At 42.4% G+C, this 19,556-nt stretch overlaps 1 protein-coding gene and 2 non-coding genes across 3 annotated transcripts; 2 read left to right on the top strand and 1 right to left on the bottom strand.

Moving 5' to 3' along the window:
• The first annotated feature begins 5,282 nt into the window (after positions 1-5,282).
• Positions 5,283-5,364, top strand: trnas-cga (transfer RNA serine (anticodon CGA)). The gene has a single exon. It is a non-coding gene; the product is annotated as a tRNA-Ser (tRNA).
• Positions 5,365-10,231: 4,867 nt separating this feature from the next.
• trnar-ccu (transfer RNA arginine (anticodon CCU)) lies at positions 10,232-10,304 on the top strand. Its single transcript has one exon. It is a non-coding gene; the product is annotated as a tRNA-Arg (tRNA).
• A 3,292-nt stretch (positions 10,305-13,596) lies between these two features.
• On the bottom strand, positions 13,597-15,053 carry LOC131367186 (uncharacterized). The gene is made up of 4 exons (XM_058412456.1): positions 14,978-15,053; positions 14,570-14,759; positions 14,374-14,481; positions 13,597-14,263 (listed from the first exon to the last, which is right to left on the bottom strand). The coding sequence occupies exons 1-4, from the start codon at positions 15,051-15,053 to the stop codon at positions 13,597-13,599; spliced, it is 1,041 nt and encodes a 346-aa protein (XP_058268439.1).
• Positions 15,054-19,556: the final 4,503 nt, after the last annotated feature.

Raw genomic sequence — 19,556 nt, forward strand, 5'->3', positions numbered from 1 at the left:
GAGAGAGAGAGAGAGAGAGAGAGAGAGAGAGAGAGAGAGAGAGAGAGAGAGAGAGAGAGCGTTTAACACTTTTAACTAGCAGTGTTGGATGACTGACAGGAAGTGGCCTAAGTTGAGTTTTGCTAATTTTATGATATAGCTGTGACATAAAAATTCACTTTATCAATCAGGAAGCATTAAATGCTAAAAGCAGTTAATAATTTAGTTTTCATTTGTGCATCATGAGTGCACAGCTCAGCACAATGAAGTAAAGCTCTTAAGGAGATGGAGTCAGGCTGCTTTTAGGAAGCTGAGCATTAAGTCTAAAGACACCATTGTTCATCATCCCTGGGCTTGACTTCTTTAACTCTTCAACTGTTAGTCTGGCCTGTCCACAACCTCCTGTTAACCCTGTAGACTCCCAAAACTCACTGATGGGCTCTATCTCTCTAAAAATACATACCTTTTCAAAGTTATTTTCATTGTAAGTACTAAATAATTCAATACATTGGGACATTAAGGTGGACAAACAATGGTGGATTATCCAAAAAACATGATGTCTTGTTTTTAGTCAACATCAACATGCATTACACATCCTTTACATCTCACACTAATGGGATCTTGTAGCTGTTCAGATCATTTGCAGTCTCTTGATGTTGCCTACAGAGAGACAGAGGGAACCTTGGCCAACTACATCAAAAGACTGTGAGAGAGACGGGTCTGTGGGAGTATGTGAATTTGTTTTCCCAAGGAACCACTTTCATTACAAGCAACTTTGCTATCTGTACACTAAAGAGACTAGAAGGAGACAGAGACAGGTCTGGAAGTGTGTTCCATCAATCCATTTGACTGAAAAGTGGCTGAAAGTCATTATAGTAAAAAGATGCAATAAATCGTTCTGTCCAGCAGATGGCACAATTCACTTAAAGGGGTAGTCAATCAGTGTAACTAAGATTTGTTTTGTTATAACTTGATATCGAAGGTATAACCCTTCAAATGAACTGATTATATTATGAAAAAAGGATTTGTAATATTAAAATGTATTCCTTTTTGAATATCTATTCCTTATTATACTTCACCTAACTAGCTAGCTAGTACTCCTCTGTATATTCATATTCTTTTTCTTATATTGTATATTTTTATAATATATTTTTATATTTTTTATTTTATATTTTCTATATTGTTATAATGTAAATTTTACACTTCCTTTGCTGCTGGTCTATGAGAGTTACCAACCAAATTTCGTTGTATCACTACAATGACAATAAAGTCTCTTTATTTCTTTATCTTTATCTTATCTATACCTTTTTGGATATCTATTCCTTATTATACTTCATTTTAGATAGCTAGCCACCTAAGAGGTATGCTAGTTTATTACATAACTAATTAGCAAGCTGATTTTACAAAGATTTCTTGAACTTCTTTACATTTGTTGACTTAGATTTTAATACTCAGGAAACAGCTAGCTTGTATTAGTAGTCAGTGTGTTTGTCATGAACTGGATGTAGTTGAACATCAGAGTTGTAGAGTGCTTGCTATCCAGGGAAGTGGTGGCTCACACTGTTAAGGCTCTGGGTCACTGGTCAAAAGGTCGGGGGTTTGAGCCTCAGTACTGCCAAGCTACCACTGTTGGGTCCTTGAGCAAGGCCCTTAACCCCCTCTGCTCCAGGGGTGCTTTATCATGGCTGACCTTGCGCTCTGATCCCAGCTTCCTAATAAGCTGGGATATGTGAAAACCTTTTAAGACACAGACTTTTAAGCATTTCTCTATCCTCAACACTTGCACCCACTAGCTTCATATCCTCCTCTGTTACATCCATATACCTCCTCTTTGACCTTCCTCTTTGTCTCCTGCCTGGCAGCTCCATGTCCAAAATTCTCCTACCAATATACTCACTCTTCCTCCTCTGAACATGTCCAAACCATCTTAATCTGGCCTCCCTAACCTCATCCAACATAAGCTGTCCCTCTGATGTACTTGTTCCTAATCCTGTCCAACCGTGTCACTCCCAAAGAGAACCTCAACATCTTCAGCTCTGCTACCTCCAGCTCTGCCTCCTGTCTCTTCCTCAGTGACACTGTCTCTAAACCATACAGCATGGCCGGTCTCACCACTGTCTTGTACACCTTCCCGACACCTTTCTCCGCCCATTCCAACCTGCCTGCACTCGCTTCTTTACCTCTTTCCCACACTCTCCATTACTCTGTACTGTTGACCCCAAGTACTTAAACTCCTGTACCTTCTTCACCTCTTCACCCTGTAATCTTTACTTAAGATTAATCCACTTCCCTCCCTTTCATTCACACACATGTACTCAGTCTTACTATGGCCGACTTTCATTCCTCTTCTCTCCAGCGCAAACCTCCACCTCTCCATGTTTTCCTCCACCTGCTCCCTGCTCTCACATCAGTGCTTGTGTGCTGTTACATGTCATCTACATTTGATTTATCCTTATAAAGAAATTCACTTAATTGTCGAACTTGTCGGAATTAATTCAGCTAGTGATAGTAGAAATGCCATTAAAGAGTCCATTAAAGCAATTCCATTCTGTGTGTGTGTGCGTGTGTGTGTGTGTGTGTGTGATACCTGTGATCTGTGCTGCTCTACTCTTAATGATCCACTTTACCAGGCAGCACTTCATAAAGGAATGACACGATGGGCGGAGTTCGGTGAGCTTGACTCCACCCCCTATCTCCAGCTCATCAGCATCAGAGAGCAAAACTGCTTGCTTCTGACCTTCAGTCTGGAGAGAGAGAGAGAACGACAGAAAGAGAGAGATGTAAGAAGAAAGAGAGTGACTGCTTAGGAGAGTCGAGCAAGGGAGCGAATGAGGCGAAATACGAGAGACAAAGAATGAGACTAATGAACAAAGACAGAGAATTAGGGATAACATGAAAAAGACAAAACTGCTGGGTCCACAGAAGACTGTGTGTGTGTGTGTTATGAATTATCAAGAGAGCTGTTCATGTTAATATATAACTACATGGAAAGAAAGAAAGAAAGAAAGAAAGAAAGAAAGAAAGAAAGAAAGAAAGAAAGAAAGAAAGAAACAAAGAAACAAATGAAAATCAGAGGCACAAACAACAATAAAAGTTCAGAAAAAATATATATAATGAGGGGGAAAGGGAAAAAGAGAAAACAACCACAAAATGATAAAAAGAAAGAAAGAAAGATTTTTACAATTTTATGCCTAAATATGGATAACTTATTTGAAATGTTGCACGCACACACACACACACACATACACACACACAGAGGTTCTCATTTTCACACACTTTAAGATTGGCTCAGAGAACAGAGGAAGTGTGCACTGTGTGCCCTTGACTCTTTACTCTCTTTACATCATGGTCTATCTCTCTATCTTCATTCCCATCTTAGTGTTTGTCCCTCTGGCTCTTTTCCCGGAGCAAAATCTTTAAATAAAAAAAGTGACAGAGAGGTCAGGGTGATTTTATCATCAGCCTAAGATACTCCAAGCAGACATTAATCGGGTCCACATGCTGTCAAGGTCAGTGTGTAGATATACAATTATCGACTGGAGCCCATCTGTTGCAATGCACAGTGTATCTCCATTTGTTATTTCTGTTGTTGTTTTTAGTATTGTGGTCTATATGTCTATGGCTATATGTCTATGTCTCCTCTATCTGTTTTTAAAATGTTGTTATTAACAGTATTAATATACAATACACCAAATAATACTAATAATAATACATTTTACTGAACAATAATAACACAAAATACATTCAACAATCACAAACAACATATCTTTAATACATTACATTATCAGTGATGTAGAAAATGTCAGGTTTTTGCATAAAGTCTGGAAACAAACAGCTGAAAGTTATGCATCATTGATTTTTATTTTGTAGTGATATATTTTTATGTGACCCATACACTATTAAACTAAATGCACTGAGAATTAGAGCATCAATTATAAAAAGTTCTCTTATCCATGGCAAATGCCATGGCAAAGCTAAAACGGCAATTTGTATTGTGTATGAAAACGTTTCTCACCTGTCTTTTTTCTATCCTTCCTTTTTCTCCATTTCCTTCCTTTTTCTCCATTTCAGCTCTTCAGCCGCTGTCGCATTACCTTCCTGTAGCTCTGCGCTTTTGGGAAGTGACAAACCTGAGTGAGAGAAAGGGATAGAGTGTGGGAGAGAGAGAGAGAGAGAGAGAGAGATTCGCTAATGAGTGTGTCAGAAAAAGAAAACATAAAGAGGAGCTGAATTTAATATCTTTTGTCAAATAACATAATTTTTTCAACAGATGTCTTCATTCACCAATTAAAGGCACTTGCAGCTGACTGTAACAAGGTGGTGACATTGGAGACTCCTTCCATAAATTATATATAAATTACTTAACATTTACACCGATCAGGCATAACATTATGACCAGTGACATAGTGACCAGTGAGGTGAAGTGAATAACACTGATGATCTCCTCATCATGGCACCTGTTAGTGGGTGGGATATATTAGGCAGCAAGTGAACATTTTGTCCTCAAAGTTGATGTGTTAGAAGCAGGAGAATGGACAAGTGTAAGGATTTGAGCGAGTTGGATCAGAGCATCTCCAAAACTTCAGCTCTTGTGGCGTGTTCCCGGTCTGCAGTGGTCAGTATCTGTCAAAGGTATCCTTTAAGTTCTATAAGTATCCTTTACGTCCTGTAAGTTGTGAGGTGGGGGCCTCACAAGACTTAATGGATCTGCTGCAAACATCTTGGTGCCAGATACCACAGCACAACTTCATGGATCTAGTGGAGTCCATGCATCGACGGGTCAGGGCTGTTTCGGCAGCAAAAGGTGGGACCAACATAATATTAGGCAGGTGGTCATAAAGTTATGCCTGATCAGTGTATGTGGAATGTGTGCCATTCTGTAAATGAGTCCTAATTCTACACTAAATGTTACAGAAGTAAAATTTTTCTGTGCCTCCTGACAGAAAGCATTCATCATCTTCTCTCCAACCATAACCACTGACAGCCATTAGCTATCATTTCGGGAGCATTTCTCTGCAACTCTTTCTCATCAATCAGTTTTAAGTGACAGGCAGATCGATAACCTTCTCAACAGGACTGTGCTGTCCCTTGTCTAGTGTTTCCAAGCCACAGAAACAGTAAGAGGAGAGACGTGAAACTGCTGAGCTGCACTATATTTAGGCCTGAAATGCAGCAGGAGGCAACTATTAGGGAAGCAACAAGGGCTGTGGATATTGTTCCAGGTCACCTTTGACAATTAAATGGAGAAAAAAACAATTTAAAGAGAAACTAGTGGTGCTTGCTTTGATGCACACGTGTGTCCAGCTGTGATGGCCGAGTGGTTAAGGCGTTGGACTCGAAATCCAATGGGGTTTCCCCGCGCAGGTTCGAACCCTGCTCGCAGCGTGATGTCTTTTTTTAACACTTTACAGACAATTTTCTATGTAAACAATCTTCTCAATGACGTCCTTCAAAATTGACTAGAACCCTTAGTAAAGAGATTCTCAGCTTAGGTCCCAAATAAAGGGTCCACTCTGGGACTGTGTGGGTACACAGCTTGGGTTCCACAGCTGTTATGGCCAAGTGGTTAAGGCATTGTACTTGAGATCCACTGGGGATTCCCCATGCAGGTTTTGACCTTTAATTGAACCAGGTTAGAGATTGCACTCAATTTCTGCTAAAAAATAAAAGAACCACACATGCCAAACGGGACCCATAGGCAGCTCTGATGGTTGAGCAGCTAAAATGTTGGACTTGAGTGCCAATAGGGCTTCCATGGGCAGGCCTTATCTGTGTTCATAGATGAAGAAGCCATTTTAACATTGATCCATTCCCGAAGAAAGCACGATCTCAGCAGTAAAACTGGATGATATCCAGCATAAACCCATGAACTTCCCTATATTTAGGCCCAAAATTCTTAGCAGCAGACATTGTAAGAAAAGAGACTAGCAAAGTAGCACTGAGAAAATACTGAAGCATTATTTCTTAACAAACATTAAAAATATAGAGAAGAATTAATAAAGATTATGTGAAGGTTGATTTATACCATATTTTGATGAAACACACCAAAAAACCTTTGAGCAGCTGTGATGGCAGTGATCAAAGCGTTAAAACCCAGTGGGATTTTACCCACACAGATACAAAACCCAGCTCTCGTTGAGATTAGATCTCTACTGGGTGAAATACAAACTTCAAATTGATTTATACTGTATTTGGCTAAAACACAGCTAAAACGTGCTTTGTCCTGCTGTGATGGCCGAGTGGTTAAGGCGGTGGATTTAAAATCCAATGTGGAGTCCCTGCTCACAGCGTTGGTTCCCCTTAGACCTAGTGTCATTTAATTGAACAAGATCAGATGTTGCACTTGATTTCTTCTGAGTATGTAAAGAAAGATATGTGTCAAATGGTTGAGATTAGATATCTGCTGGTTCTGGAGGAAAGAGACCCTTCAACTGAGACCTGCTGATGGTTAAGTGGTCAAGCTAACAGGGCTTCCAAGGTCCTTGCTCTCAGTGAAAGGTACAATTTTAACATTGATCCATTCCTTAAGAGAACAACCCATGAACCCACTTACATTTATGCCCAAAAGTCTAAGTAGCAGAAATTGTAAAGAAAGAGACTGAGTAACATTGAGCAGCACTGACAAAATACTGCAGCACAAATGTTAAAAATCTGGAAATAATGATGAGGTGAAGTTTGATTTATACCATATATGACTGCATGGCCACACACAGCTCCAATGCCATCATCAAATTTGCTGATGACAAAACACTGGTAGGCCTGATTACTGACGACAATAAGACGATTGTATAAAGTATACAGTATAAAGTTCCTTGGTATACACATCATTGAAGACCTCACATGGACTGTTCACACTAAAGCAGTGGTGAAGAAGGCTCACCAGCGCCTCTTCTTCTTCATGCGCCTGGGGAAGTTTGGTACAAACCCCAACATCCTCAGATCATTCTACAACTGCACTGTGGAGAGCATCCTGACTGGTTGTGTTACCACCTGGTACGGCAACAGCACCGCTCTTAATCGCAGAACACTGCAGAGAGTGGTATGATTGGCCTGCCACATTGTCAGAAGTAAGCTTCCCTCCCTCCAGGACATCTACATCAGATGACGTGTTAGAAAAGTCCAGGGGATCATCGGAGACTCCAGCCATCTGAGCCACAAGCTACACTCTAACCCTAGGCGCTCTCACCACCGCGGCCAGTGTTCGAGTCCCAGTTAGGGAACATCCCTTTGAGGGATGGTGGTGGCGGCTCAAGTGGTTAAGCCTCTGCGTCGCTGACCGGAAGATGGGGGGTTCAAACCCCAGCACCTCCAAGTTGCCACTGTTGGTCCCTTGAGCAAGGCCCTTAACCCTCTCCCCTCCAGGGGTGCTGTATCATAGTGCTCTGACCCCAACCTCTAAGGATGGGATATGCAAAAAAAAGAATTTCACTGTGCTATAATGTATATGTGACAAATAAAGGCTAATTAGATTAAGCTCTGCACTTTACAACTCACCAGACTCTGTAAATGCATTGTATTTGTGCCTATGACAAGACATTCATGCTGCGCATCAGTTTATACCTGTGCACTGTTATACATATCACACTGTAATATACTGGTTTGTGTATACTGTACATAATGTATCATATGTCATCATGGCCACTACCATACTGCTTATTTACAATTATTTTACTGTGTATTGTGCACAATAATGTATTGTATGTCTTTGCCATGCTGCTTATCCAAAGCATATATTTATAGTAGTACTTAAATTTGTACATTGCATATTTTACTACAATGTCTGGAGCTGCACTGAAGCATTTCACTCCCTTCTACATGTGTTGATGGTGACAATAAAGTGATTTGATTTGATATTTGGATCAAACCCACTTGAAACACCTTTGAGTAGCTGTGATGGCAGTGATCACAGTGGAAGATGTTGGAGTTAAAACCCAGTGGGATTTTTCCCACAAATGTCTGAAACCGGGCTCTAAGTGAGAGGAGCAATTCTAACTCTACAGATACCAGTGATCAAAGAATCGAACCCTGCTCACAGCGAGCTTTTAACACTCTGTAGACAAGAACCTGCTCCTTAAAATAAAAAAAGGTTCTAAGTTACAGCATATAGTACATTATATGGATCAAACACACACTTGAAATGGTTTCAGTCTATTAACTAGTTGTCATGGCTGAGTGGTTAAGTTGTTAGATGCAAAATTCGATGTGGTTTTCCTGCGCAGATTTGAACCCTGCTCACAATGAAAGAAGCAGCTTCAATACTCTGTAGATAAGAAGCTGCACCCATTAAACAGATTCTCAGTTATAGTCTCATAAACGTCAAGAGATACAATTGTTCTCCATTTCCACCAGTAGCTCTACTCCAGAACTGTTCTGCTCTTTTCTATATCTTAAGACCTGAAGCTTGCCAGTTAAATCAAATGAGCAGCTATGATTAACTGTGTAAACAGGTCTTGAATGGGATTTCTTCACACAAGTTCTAATAGCAAGAGAAGTTTTGGCACCCATTCATCCCAACAAGGGGTCTGCTCTAGAACGATTCTGTTCAAGAGTCTAATCATTTTCATTTCTAAGAGGTGAAACTGAAAAACTGGACTTGAGGTCCAGCACAATAGTCTGATCTACCATCCAATGGGGATTCCCCGCGCAGGTTCGAACCCTGCTCACAGTGCCAGGCCCATCAACAAGGGTTGTACCTTAATCAAAAAAGGTCAGATAATGCTCTGCTGAACATGTAAAGAAATGGTTGAGATAAGATCTCTGCTGAGTCTGAAAGAAACACATAAAGCTGAATTAGATTTCTGCTGAATATGTAAAGAACCCCATGCGTCAAATGGTTGAGATCAGACTTCTACTGATTATGGGGGAAACACACATTTCAAATGTGACCTTTAAAGCCTGCAAAGGTGGTTGAGTTGTTAAGGTTTTGATGATCCACATGGTTTTCATTCACAGTTTTAAATCCTGCTCATAGTGAAAGGAGCGATCTTAACATTGATCTATTCCTGAAGAGAGCAGGATCTCAAAAGTCCAACACAAGGTCCAGCAAAAACCCATGAACTTCTCTACATTTAGGACTAAAAGTCTCAGCAGCAGACATTGTAAGGGAAGAGACTGAGTAGGACTGAGAAAATACTGCAGCATTGTTAAATGAAGGTTGATTTATACTGTATTTGGATAAAACACACTTTAAGGTGTAACTTGTTACACAGTGTTTTATCTGCATTGCATTGATAATGTGGCTTGTGTTTATTTTATTGTGTTTTAATGTTTATTTCTTATTAAAATGGATCTTTGTAAAGATAAATAAAAAAACTTGAAGATTCCACAGCTGAGTCTGAATTTTCTTTGAATTGAATAATCTGAACAAGATTTATTAGACAAACTGCTTTGTACAAACTGACATTGACTCATTTGTTTTTAGATTTTTTCTTTAATTAAATGGGGATTAATGCACTATCATTCTCAGCCTGCATGACAATATAGCCACTATAATATCTCAAATAACAAACCCGTGATAATCAATCTTTTCTGAAGAACAAATGACATCATTTCATTTTTTTAGACAGGGTACCATAGTCATGTCTACTATCAGAGAGCTGCAGTAGGCCGGTCAATCACTAATGAACTACGAGTTGCAGTTTACGTCAATATCCATTAACCTCACGGTGCAACAGCCAAAATTTCATATCCAAGTTGATGCATTAATATGTACAGTACTGTGCAGAAGTCAGTGACCATCCTTTTTGTTTGCTGTCAAAAGGTAATTCAGTAGTTATGACCAGATGAACAGTTTTTTTATTAAACAATAATTATGAATAATAATGACAGCCTTAAACTGTAAAGACAGAATGGAAATCTGAATTACTATTTCATGTGTAATATTTCATGTGTAATAGAGGACCTTAATATTGACCTTCATGAATAAACACTACATAGCTTGATAAATTGACTGATAATGCAATTAACATACTGTATATTTCCCCATCATTATTGTTTGCCACTAGAAGATTAACAATAAGCACTGCATGGCCATTAGATTTAAACAAAAGTCTGAGATCTGTCATTTGCACAGTTCAAGCCTCACATATTTTCATAATTCATTTTAGTTATCGATGTCTTAAATCTCAGGAGACGTGTTGTGTTAAACTCTTTAATTGTCAATATTTATGTAACTTCTGTGAGTCACAATCATTCCCATCAGGGTTTTTGAGGACATTTGAACAAAAATACTGTATATGTAGCATTCAGTGGCACCCCAGTGGCCTAATGGATAAGGCACTGGCCTCCTAAGCCTGAGGTTGTGGGTTCGAGCCCCAGCTGGGGTGTGCTTTCCTAATTGATAAGGTACTGGCTTCCTAAGCCCAGGCTTGTGGGTTTGAGCCCCAGCAGAGTGGTGCAGTGGAAGTGTGCTCAGCCCATGGTCCAGAGGAAACCCTCCTCTGCTAAGCACAGCTCTTTTATTCTAAAAAAATTGCCCCTCAGGTAGAGCACGAACCAGGGGCCTGTCTTGTGGATGAGGTTGTGGGTTCGAGCCCCAGCTGGGGTGTGCTTTCCTAATTGATAAGGTACTGGCTTCCTAAGCCCAGGCTTGTGGGTTTGAGCCCCAGCAGAGTGGTGCAGTGGAAGTGTGCTCGGCCCATGGTCCAGAGGAAACCCTCCTCTGCTAAGCACAGCTCTTTTATTCTAAAAAAATTGCCCCTCAGGTAGAGCACGAACCAGGGGCCTGTCTTGTGGATGGCAGTTAGGCTAGGTGCAGTGGTGGTTAAAGCTCTGGCTAAGTGACTGGAAGGTCAGGATTCAACTCCCAGCACTAACAAAAAAACAAAGTTGCTGGGCAATTGAGCAAGGCCTTTTAACCCTACTTGCTCCAGGGTACTGTATCCCTGTGTTCTGACCCCCAACTTCCTCAGCTGGGATATGTGAAGAAAACAATTCCACTTTTCTGGAATGTATGTGTGGCAATAGTAAAGGCTTCTGGAGGCGGAAGTACCCCATCTTTTATTTTGTTGATCACGTAACAAGCAAGCAGCTTGGTCTCTGTCCTCATCAGGTGCTGAGGGCGCTACACATGGTTTTCCATTTGCTGGCTTTTATATGATTGTCTAGAAGTGCTCACAAATGATTGTGATCACAAATAACTTATTCAAAATACTGAAAACATATTTTAAGCACGTTATTCAAGCTTTGCAGGGTCCATTTCACTGGATGCTGTCTTTGGACAGACAGAGCTTTGAGTTTTCTTAACCTGGCCCTCTTCTACATTGCAGCACGCATCTCTTCTTCTTTTTTGAGAACCTGCACAGAGACACAGTTTAAAACTTAAAACCAAAACACCATGTAAACTGATTAAACCAGAGACAACTTCCTGTGTGTGTGTGTGTGTTCTCTTACCCATTCCTTAATGAACTGGTGAAGTTCGTCCAGGGTCAAAAGTGGCTTGTCATCATGGGGGATTCTCACTTGATCCCAGTCATCACTGGAGTATAAACATAGCTGGTTTGTGTAAATTATAATTGTTTTGAATTATGAATATTGTTTTTAATTGTATATAATAGAATTGTAAATATAATTGATCTGCATCAAATAAAAGAGGACAAAAGTTATGATACTCTACAAAAGGAGAAAGCGTTAGTTTTTTTGTGTAGTTTATGTAGTTTTGTGGGATAAAGGCTAATCATTTGTATTAGGAACAGGCTTGGTAATATAAGTCTGATTGAACATTTATCAACTTACAAACATGAACACAAAGAAAGTCAGAAAAAAAGATGAGCATGAGATGATTTTCCTTCAACAGCTCTGTGCTTGGAATGCATTTGAACTTACTTTAAAAAATATCATCTGTAAGACATAACTTAACAAAAATACTGTCTCCTTCAGCCGCTTGGTGGAGCCCCAGTCCTAACAATTCCGAACGGGGCAAAGCACTCACTGACCGAAGCAGGGGGTTGGGTTGGGGAATAACACTCAAACATATATATATATATAAATATATATATATATATATATATATATATATATATATATATATATATATATATATATATATATATACATATATATATATATATATATTTATATTTATATTTATATTTATATTTATATTTATATATACACTATATTGCCAAAAGTATTCGCTCACCTGCCTTGACTCGCATATGAACTTAAGTGACATCCCATTCCTAATCCATAGGGTTCAATATGACGTCGGTCCACCCTTTGCAGCTATAACAGCTTCAACTCTTCTGGGAAGGCTGTCCACAAGGTTTAGGAGTGTGTTTATGGGAATTTTTGACCATTCTTCCAGAAGCGCATTTGTGAGGTCACACACTGATGTTGGACGAGAAGGCCTGGCTCTCAGTCTCCGCTCTAATTCATCCCAAAGGTGTTCTATCGGGTTGAGGTCAGGACTCTGTGCAGGCAAGTTCATCCACACCAGACTCTGTCATCCATGGCATCCTATCACAGTTCCACGCTGGAATTCACTGAGCTCCTGAGAGCGACCCATTCTTTCACAAATGTTTGTAAAAACAGTCTGCATGCCTAGGTGCTTGATTTTATACCCGAATGAGCCTAGGAGCCATGTTGTCAGGGGCCAAGTGCAAGGCAAACGGGTCCTAGGTGATGGGTCAGACTAAGAGCAGTTCAAATCCCCCTTATGAAGAAAAAGAAAGCAAGGACCGTTACGTCGCCCGGATTGGCATTACCGGGGCCCCAACCTGGAGCCGGGGCTGGGGCACGCAGGTGAGCGCCTGTTGGCCGAGTCTTCGCCTATGGGACTCGGCCGGGCATAGCCCGAAAGAGCGACGTAGGCCCGTCTTCCCGTAGGCCCACCACCCACAGGAAGGAGCATAAGGGGCTGGTGCAATGTGTTTTGGGTAGCAGTCATGGGCAGGGGCCTAGACGACCCAAACCCTGGTTAAAGAATCTGGATCTTGGGACATGGAATGTCACTTCACTGGGGGGAAGGAGCCTGAGCTGGTGGGGGTGGCTGAGCGGTACCGGCTAGAGATAGTCGAGCTCGCCTCCACGCACAGCCTGGGTTCTGGAACCCAACTCCTTGAGAGAGGTTGGACCCTCTACTACTCTGGAGTACCTCATGGTGAGAGGCGGTGGGCTGGGGTGGGCTTGCTTATAGCCCCCGAGCTCAGCCGCCATGTGTTGGAGTTTTCCCCAGTAAATGAGAGGGTGGTTTCCCTGTGCCTTCGGGTGGGGGATAGGGGCCTCACTGTTGTTTCGGCTTACGGGCCGAACAGCAGTGTGGAGTACCCAATCTTCTTGGAGACCCTATGAGGGATGCTGGAAGGTGCCCCGACTGGGGACTCCATAGTTATACTGGGGGACTTCAACGCCCATGTGGGTAACGACAGTGTTACCTGGAGGGGCATGATTGGGAGGAATGGCCCCCCTGATCTGAACTCAAGTGGTGTTCTGTTATTGGACTTCTGTGCTAGTCACAGTCTGTCCATAACGAACACCATGTTCAAGCATAAGGGTGCCCATCAGTACATGTGGTACTAGTACACCTTAGGCCGGAGGTCGATGATCGACTTTGTGGTCGTGTCATCTGACCTTCGGCCATATGTCTTGGACACTAGGGTGAAGAGAGGAGCTGAGCTGTCAACTGATCACCACCTGGTGGTGAGTTGGATCCGCTTGCAGAGGAGGATGCCGGACAGACTTGGCAGACCCAAATGTATTGTGGGGGTCTGTTGGGAACGTCTGGCTGAACCCTCTGTTAGGGAAGTCTTCAACTCCCACCTCCGGGAGAGTTTCAAAAAGATTCCGAGGGAGGTTGGGGACATTGAGTCTGAGTGGACCATGTTCTCCTCCTCCATTGTTGACGCAGCTACCAGGAGCTGTGGCCGTAAGGTCTCTGGTGCCTGTCGTGGCGGCAATCCCCAAACCCAGTGGTGGACACTGGAAGTAAGGGATGCTGTCAAGCTGAAGAAAGAGTCCTATCGAGCCTGGTTGGCTTGTGGGACCCCGGAGGCAGCTGATGAGTACCGGCAGGCCAAGCGAGCTGCAGCCCGGGTGGTTGTGGAAGCAAAAACTCGGGTCTGGGAGGAGTTCGGGGAGGCCATGGAGAAGGACTCTCGGTCGGCCTCGGGGAAATTCTGGCAGACCGTCCGGCGCCTCAGAAGGGGTAAGCAGCTCTCTGCCAGCACTGTGTATGGTGCTGGTGGAGAGTTGCTGACCTTGACTGGGGATATTGTCGGAAGGTGGAAGGAATACTTCGAGGATCTCCTCAATCCTACTGACACACCTTCCATAGAGGAAGCAGAGGCTGAGGACTCAGAGGTAGATTCATCCATTACCCAAGCTGAAGTCACTGAGGTAGTCCAGCAGCTCCTTGGTGGCAAGGCGCCGGGAGTGGATGAGATTCGCCCTGAGTACCTTAAGTCTCTGGATGTTGTGGGGCTGTCTTGGCTGACACGTCTCTGCAACATAGCGTGGCAGTCAGGGACAGTGCCTCTGGACTGAGCGACCGGGGTGGTGGTCCCTCTTTTTAAGAAGGGGGATCGGAGGGGGTGTTCCAAGTATAGGGGGATCACACTCCTCAGCCTCCCAGGGAAAGACTATTCCAGGGTACTGGAAAGGAGAGTCACAGGGTGCTTGAGGGTTCATGGGAGTTTGCCCAATCAGTCCACATGTGTTTTGTGGACTTGGAGAAGGCATTCGACCGAGTCTCTCGTGGCATCCAGTGGGAGGTGCTCTGGGAGTATGGGGTCCGTGGCCCTCTGTTAAGGGCTGTTCGGTCTCCGGTATGACCGGAGCAGGAACTTGGTTCGCATTGCCGGCTGTAATTCAGATCTGTTCCCATTGCATGTTGGACTCCGGCAGGGTTGTCCTTTGTCACCGGTTCTGTTCATTATTTTTATGGACAGAACTTCTAGGCGCAGCCAGGTGGTGGAGGGAGTCCGGTTTGGGGATCATAGGATTTTGTCTCTGCTTTTTGCAGATGACGTTGTCCTGTTGGCTCCTTCGAGCCAGGACTTACAGCATGCGCTGGGGCAGTTCGCAGCCGAGTGCGAAGCGGCTGGAATGAGGATCAGCACCTTCAAATCCATGGCCATGATTCTCGACCGGAAAAAGGTGGTTTGTCCCCTCCAGGTTGGAGGGGTGTTCCTTCCTCAAGTGGAGGAGTTTAAGTATCTCGGGGTTTTGTGTACAAGTGAGGGAAGGATGGAGCGTGAGATTGACAGACGGATTGGTGCAGCGGCAGCAGCAATGCGGTCTATGTACTGGTCTGTTGTGGTGAAGAAGGAGCTGAGCCGAAAGGCGGAGCTCTCAATTTACCAGTCAATCTACATTCCTACTCTTACTTATGGTCATGAGCTTTGGGTCATGACCGAAAGGACAAGATCCCGGATACAGGCGGCAAAAATGAGTTTTCTTCGTAAGGTGGCGGGGCATTCCCTTAGAGATAGGGTAAGGAGCTCTGTCACCCAGGAGGAGCTCGGAGTAGAGCCGCTGCTCCTCTACATTGAAAGGGGCCAGTTGAGGTGGCTTGGGCATCTGTTTCGGATGCCTCCTGGACGTCTCCCAGGGGAAGTGTTCCGGGCATACCCAACCGGGAAGAGACCCCGGGGAAGACCCAGGACACGCTGGAGGGACTATGTCTCTCGGCTGACCTGGGAACTCCTTGGAATTCCCCTGGAAGAGCTGGAGGAAGTGGCTAGGGAGAAGGAAGTCTGGGCATCCCTACGTAGACTGCTGCCCCCGCGACCCGGCTACAGATAAGCGGGAGACAATGAATGAATGAATATATATACATATATACATATATATATATATATATATATATATATATATATATATGTATATAGCTCTGGAAAAAATAAGAGACCACTACAAAATAATCATGTTTTTTCTTACAGGTTCATGTATTGGTGAGATGAACAGTTTTGTGAACTGCTTACAATATTTCTCCTAAATTCAAAATATAACTATTGTTATTTAGAGTGTACATTTAAAGGAAATAACAACACATCAAAATAACCCAAGATCATGCAGTATTTGCAGAGCTTTAATAATTCAAATAAAACAAAATGCAAATAATTTGTAAACAAATTGTGTTAATGCTTTGGCTAAATAACATTAAGAAATCAGTATTTGGTGGAATAACCCCGATTTGCATGCGTTTTGGCTCCATGCTCTCCACCAGGTTTTCACAATGCTGTTGGGGAACTTTATACCACTCATTTGCAAAAAAGCAAACAGCTCAGCTTTGCTTTATGGTCCTCTACATGCCCTACTGAATACACTACATGCCCTACTGAATACACTACATGCCCTACTGAATAGACTACATGCACTACATGCACTACTGAATACACTACATGCCCTACTGAATACACTACATGCACTACTGAATACACTACATGCACTACATGCACTACTGAATACACTACATGCCCTACTGAATACACTACATGCCCTACTGAATACACTACATGCCCTACTGATACACTACATGCACTACATGCACTACTGAATACACTACATGCCCTACTGAATACACTAAATGCACTACATGCACTACTGAATACACTACCTGCACTACTGAATACACTACATGCCCTACTGAATACACTACATGCACTACATGCACTACTGAATACACTACATGCCCTACTGAATACACTACATGCCCTACTGAATAAACTACATGCACTACATGCACTACTGAATACACTACATGCACTACTGAATACACTACATGCACTACATGCACTACTGAATACACTACATGCCCTACTGAATACACTACATGCACTACTGAATACACTACATGCACTACTGAATACACTACATGCCCTACTGAATACACCACATGCACTACTGAATACACTACATGCACTACATGCACTACTGAATACACCACATGCACTACTGAATACACTACATGCCCTACTGAATACACTACATGCCCTTCTGAATACACCACATGCCCTACAGAATGCACTACATGCACTACTGAATGCACTACTGAATACACTACATGCCTTACTGAATACCCTACATGCACTGCTGAATACACTACATGCACTACTGAATACAGTACATGCACTACTGAATACAGTACTTGCCCTTCTGAATACACTACATGCACTACTGAATACAGTACATGCACTACTGAGTGCACAACATGCCCTTCTGAATACATTACATGCCCTGCTGAATGCACTACATGCACTACTGAATAGACTACATACCCTACTGAATACACTACATGCCCTACTGAATACACTACATGCACTACTGAATGCACTACATGCCCTTCTGAATACACTACATGTCCTTCTGAATACACTACATGCAATACTGAATACATTACATGCCCTGCTGAATGCACTACATGCACTACTGAATGCACTACATGCACTACTGAATAGACTACATACCCTACTGAATACACTATATGCCCTTCTGAATACACTACATGCACTACTGAATGCACTACATGCACTACTGAATACAGTATATGCACTACTGAATGTATTACATGCCCTACAGAATGCACTACATGCCTTACTGAATACACTACATGCCCTACAGAATGCACTACATGCCCTTCTGAATACACTACATGCCCTACTGAATACACTACATGCCCTACTGAATACACTACATGCCCTACAGAATGCACTACATGCCCTTCTGAATACACTACATGCCCTACTGAATACACTACATGCCCTACAGAATGCACTACATGCCCTTCTGAATACACTACATGCCTTACTGAATACACTACATGCCCTAGAGAATGCACTACATGCCCTTCTGAATACACTACATGCCCTACTGAATACACTACATGCCTTACTGAATACACTACATGCACGACAGAATACACTACATGCACTACGGAATACACTACATGCATTACTGTATACACTACATGCATTACTGTATACACTACATGCCCTACTGATAGTATTGATAAAGTAAACTGCAATAAACAGTGTTATACAGATGTGCCATGACCCAAATACTGTGAATGGTTCAGAAAGATGGAAACATGTGACTGGGATACAGTGCAGACAGGTTATTAAAATACAATAAAGTATTTTTCAGTGACTTAAAAATGCTGATATTTACAAAATATTGCACTGGTTATTTACAGAAAAACAGTGAGAAGAGTGATGATATAATATGTAGGTGAAAATATACAAATAGTCGTCTTGGTAATATACAGGTATAATAATTTTCAAGTTGCAGTAAGTCACAAGTTATTGCACTGATGCACTGGAAGAAACGTTCATGAAGGCAGCTGTAAGGGCTATAGAGCTACAGGGCTTGTGATCCAACATCTCCCTACACAGGTCTGATTCCAGACCTGCACTAGATTTCTGCTGAATATGTGAAGTTTGTCAAATGGTGGAGATTAGATATCTGGAGGAAACACACTTTTCAAATGACATACAGCCCACAGAGCCCACCATAATGGCTGTGCTGAATGAGTGGTTATGATGTTGAACAGTTCAAGCCTCACGTATTTTCATAATTCACTTTAGTTATCGATGTCTTAAATCTCAGGAGACGTGTAGTGTTAAACTCTTTAATTGTCAATATTTATGTAACTTCTGTGGATCACAATCAATCCAAGTTTAGGGTTTTAGATGACATTTCAACAAAAATACTGTATATGTGTCTCCTTCAGCCTTTTGGTGGAGCCCCAGTGGCCTAATGGATAAGGCCTCCTAAGCCAGCGATTGTGGGTTTGAGTCCCATCTGAGCTGGGCTTTCAGCAGAGTGGTGCAGCGGAAGCGTTGAGGGCCTATAACCCAGAGGTCAATGGATCAAAATTGTCCTCTGCTGAGCACAGTTCCTTTATTCTAAAAAATGCCCTTCAGACAAAGCATGAACCAGGGTCCTGTCCTGTGAATGGCAGTTAGGCTGGGTGCAGTGGTGACTCAGGTGGTTAAGGCTCTTACTCAGTTCCTGGATGGTCAGGATTCAACTCCCAGCACTAACAAAAAACAAAGTTGCCAAGCTGTTGAGCAATTGAGCAAGGCCTTTTAACCCTACTTGCTCCAGGGTACTGTATCCCTGTGTTCTGACCCCCAACTTCCTCGGCTGGGATATGTGAAGAAAACAATTCCACTGTTCTGGAAAGTATGTGTGGCAATAATAAAGGCTTCTGTGATTGTGATCACAAATAACTTATTCAAAATACCGAAAACATATTTTGAGCACATTATTCAAGCTTTGCAGGGTCCATTTCACTGGGTGCTGTCTTTGGATGGACAGAGCTGTGAGTTGTCTTAACCTGGCCCTCTTCTACATTGCAGCACGCATCTCTTCTTCTTTTTTGAGAATCTGCACAGAGACACAGTTTAAAACTTAAAACCAAAACAGCATGTAAACTGATTAAACTAGAGACAACTTCCTGTGTGTGTGTGTGTGTGTTCTCTTACTCATTCCTTAATGAACTGGTGAAGTTCGTCCAGGGTCAAAAGTGGCTTGTCATCATGGGGGATTCTCACTTGATCCCAGTCATCACTGGAGTATAAACATAGCTGGTTTGTGTAAATTATAATTGTTTTGAATTATGAATATTGTTTTTAATT

Source organism: Hemibagrus wyckioides, linkage group LG16 (assembly GCF_019097595.1).
Source record: "Hemibagrus wyckioides isolate EC202008001 linkage group LG16, SWU_Hwy_1.0, whole genome shotgun sequence".
Lineage (NCBI taxonomy): Eukaryota > Metazoa > Chordata > Actinopteri > Siluriformes > Bagridae > Hemibagrus > Hemibagrus wyckioides.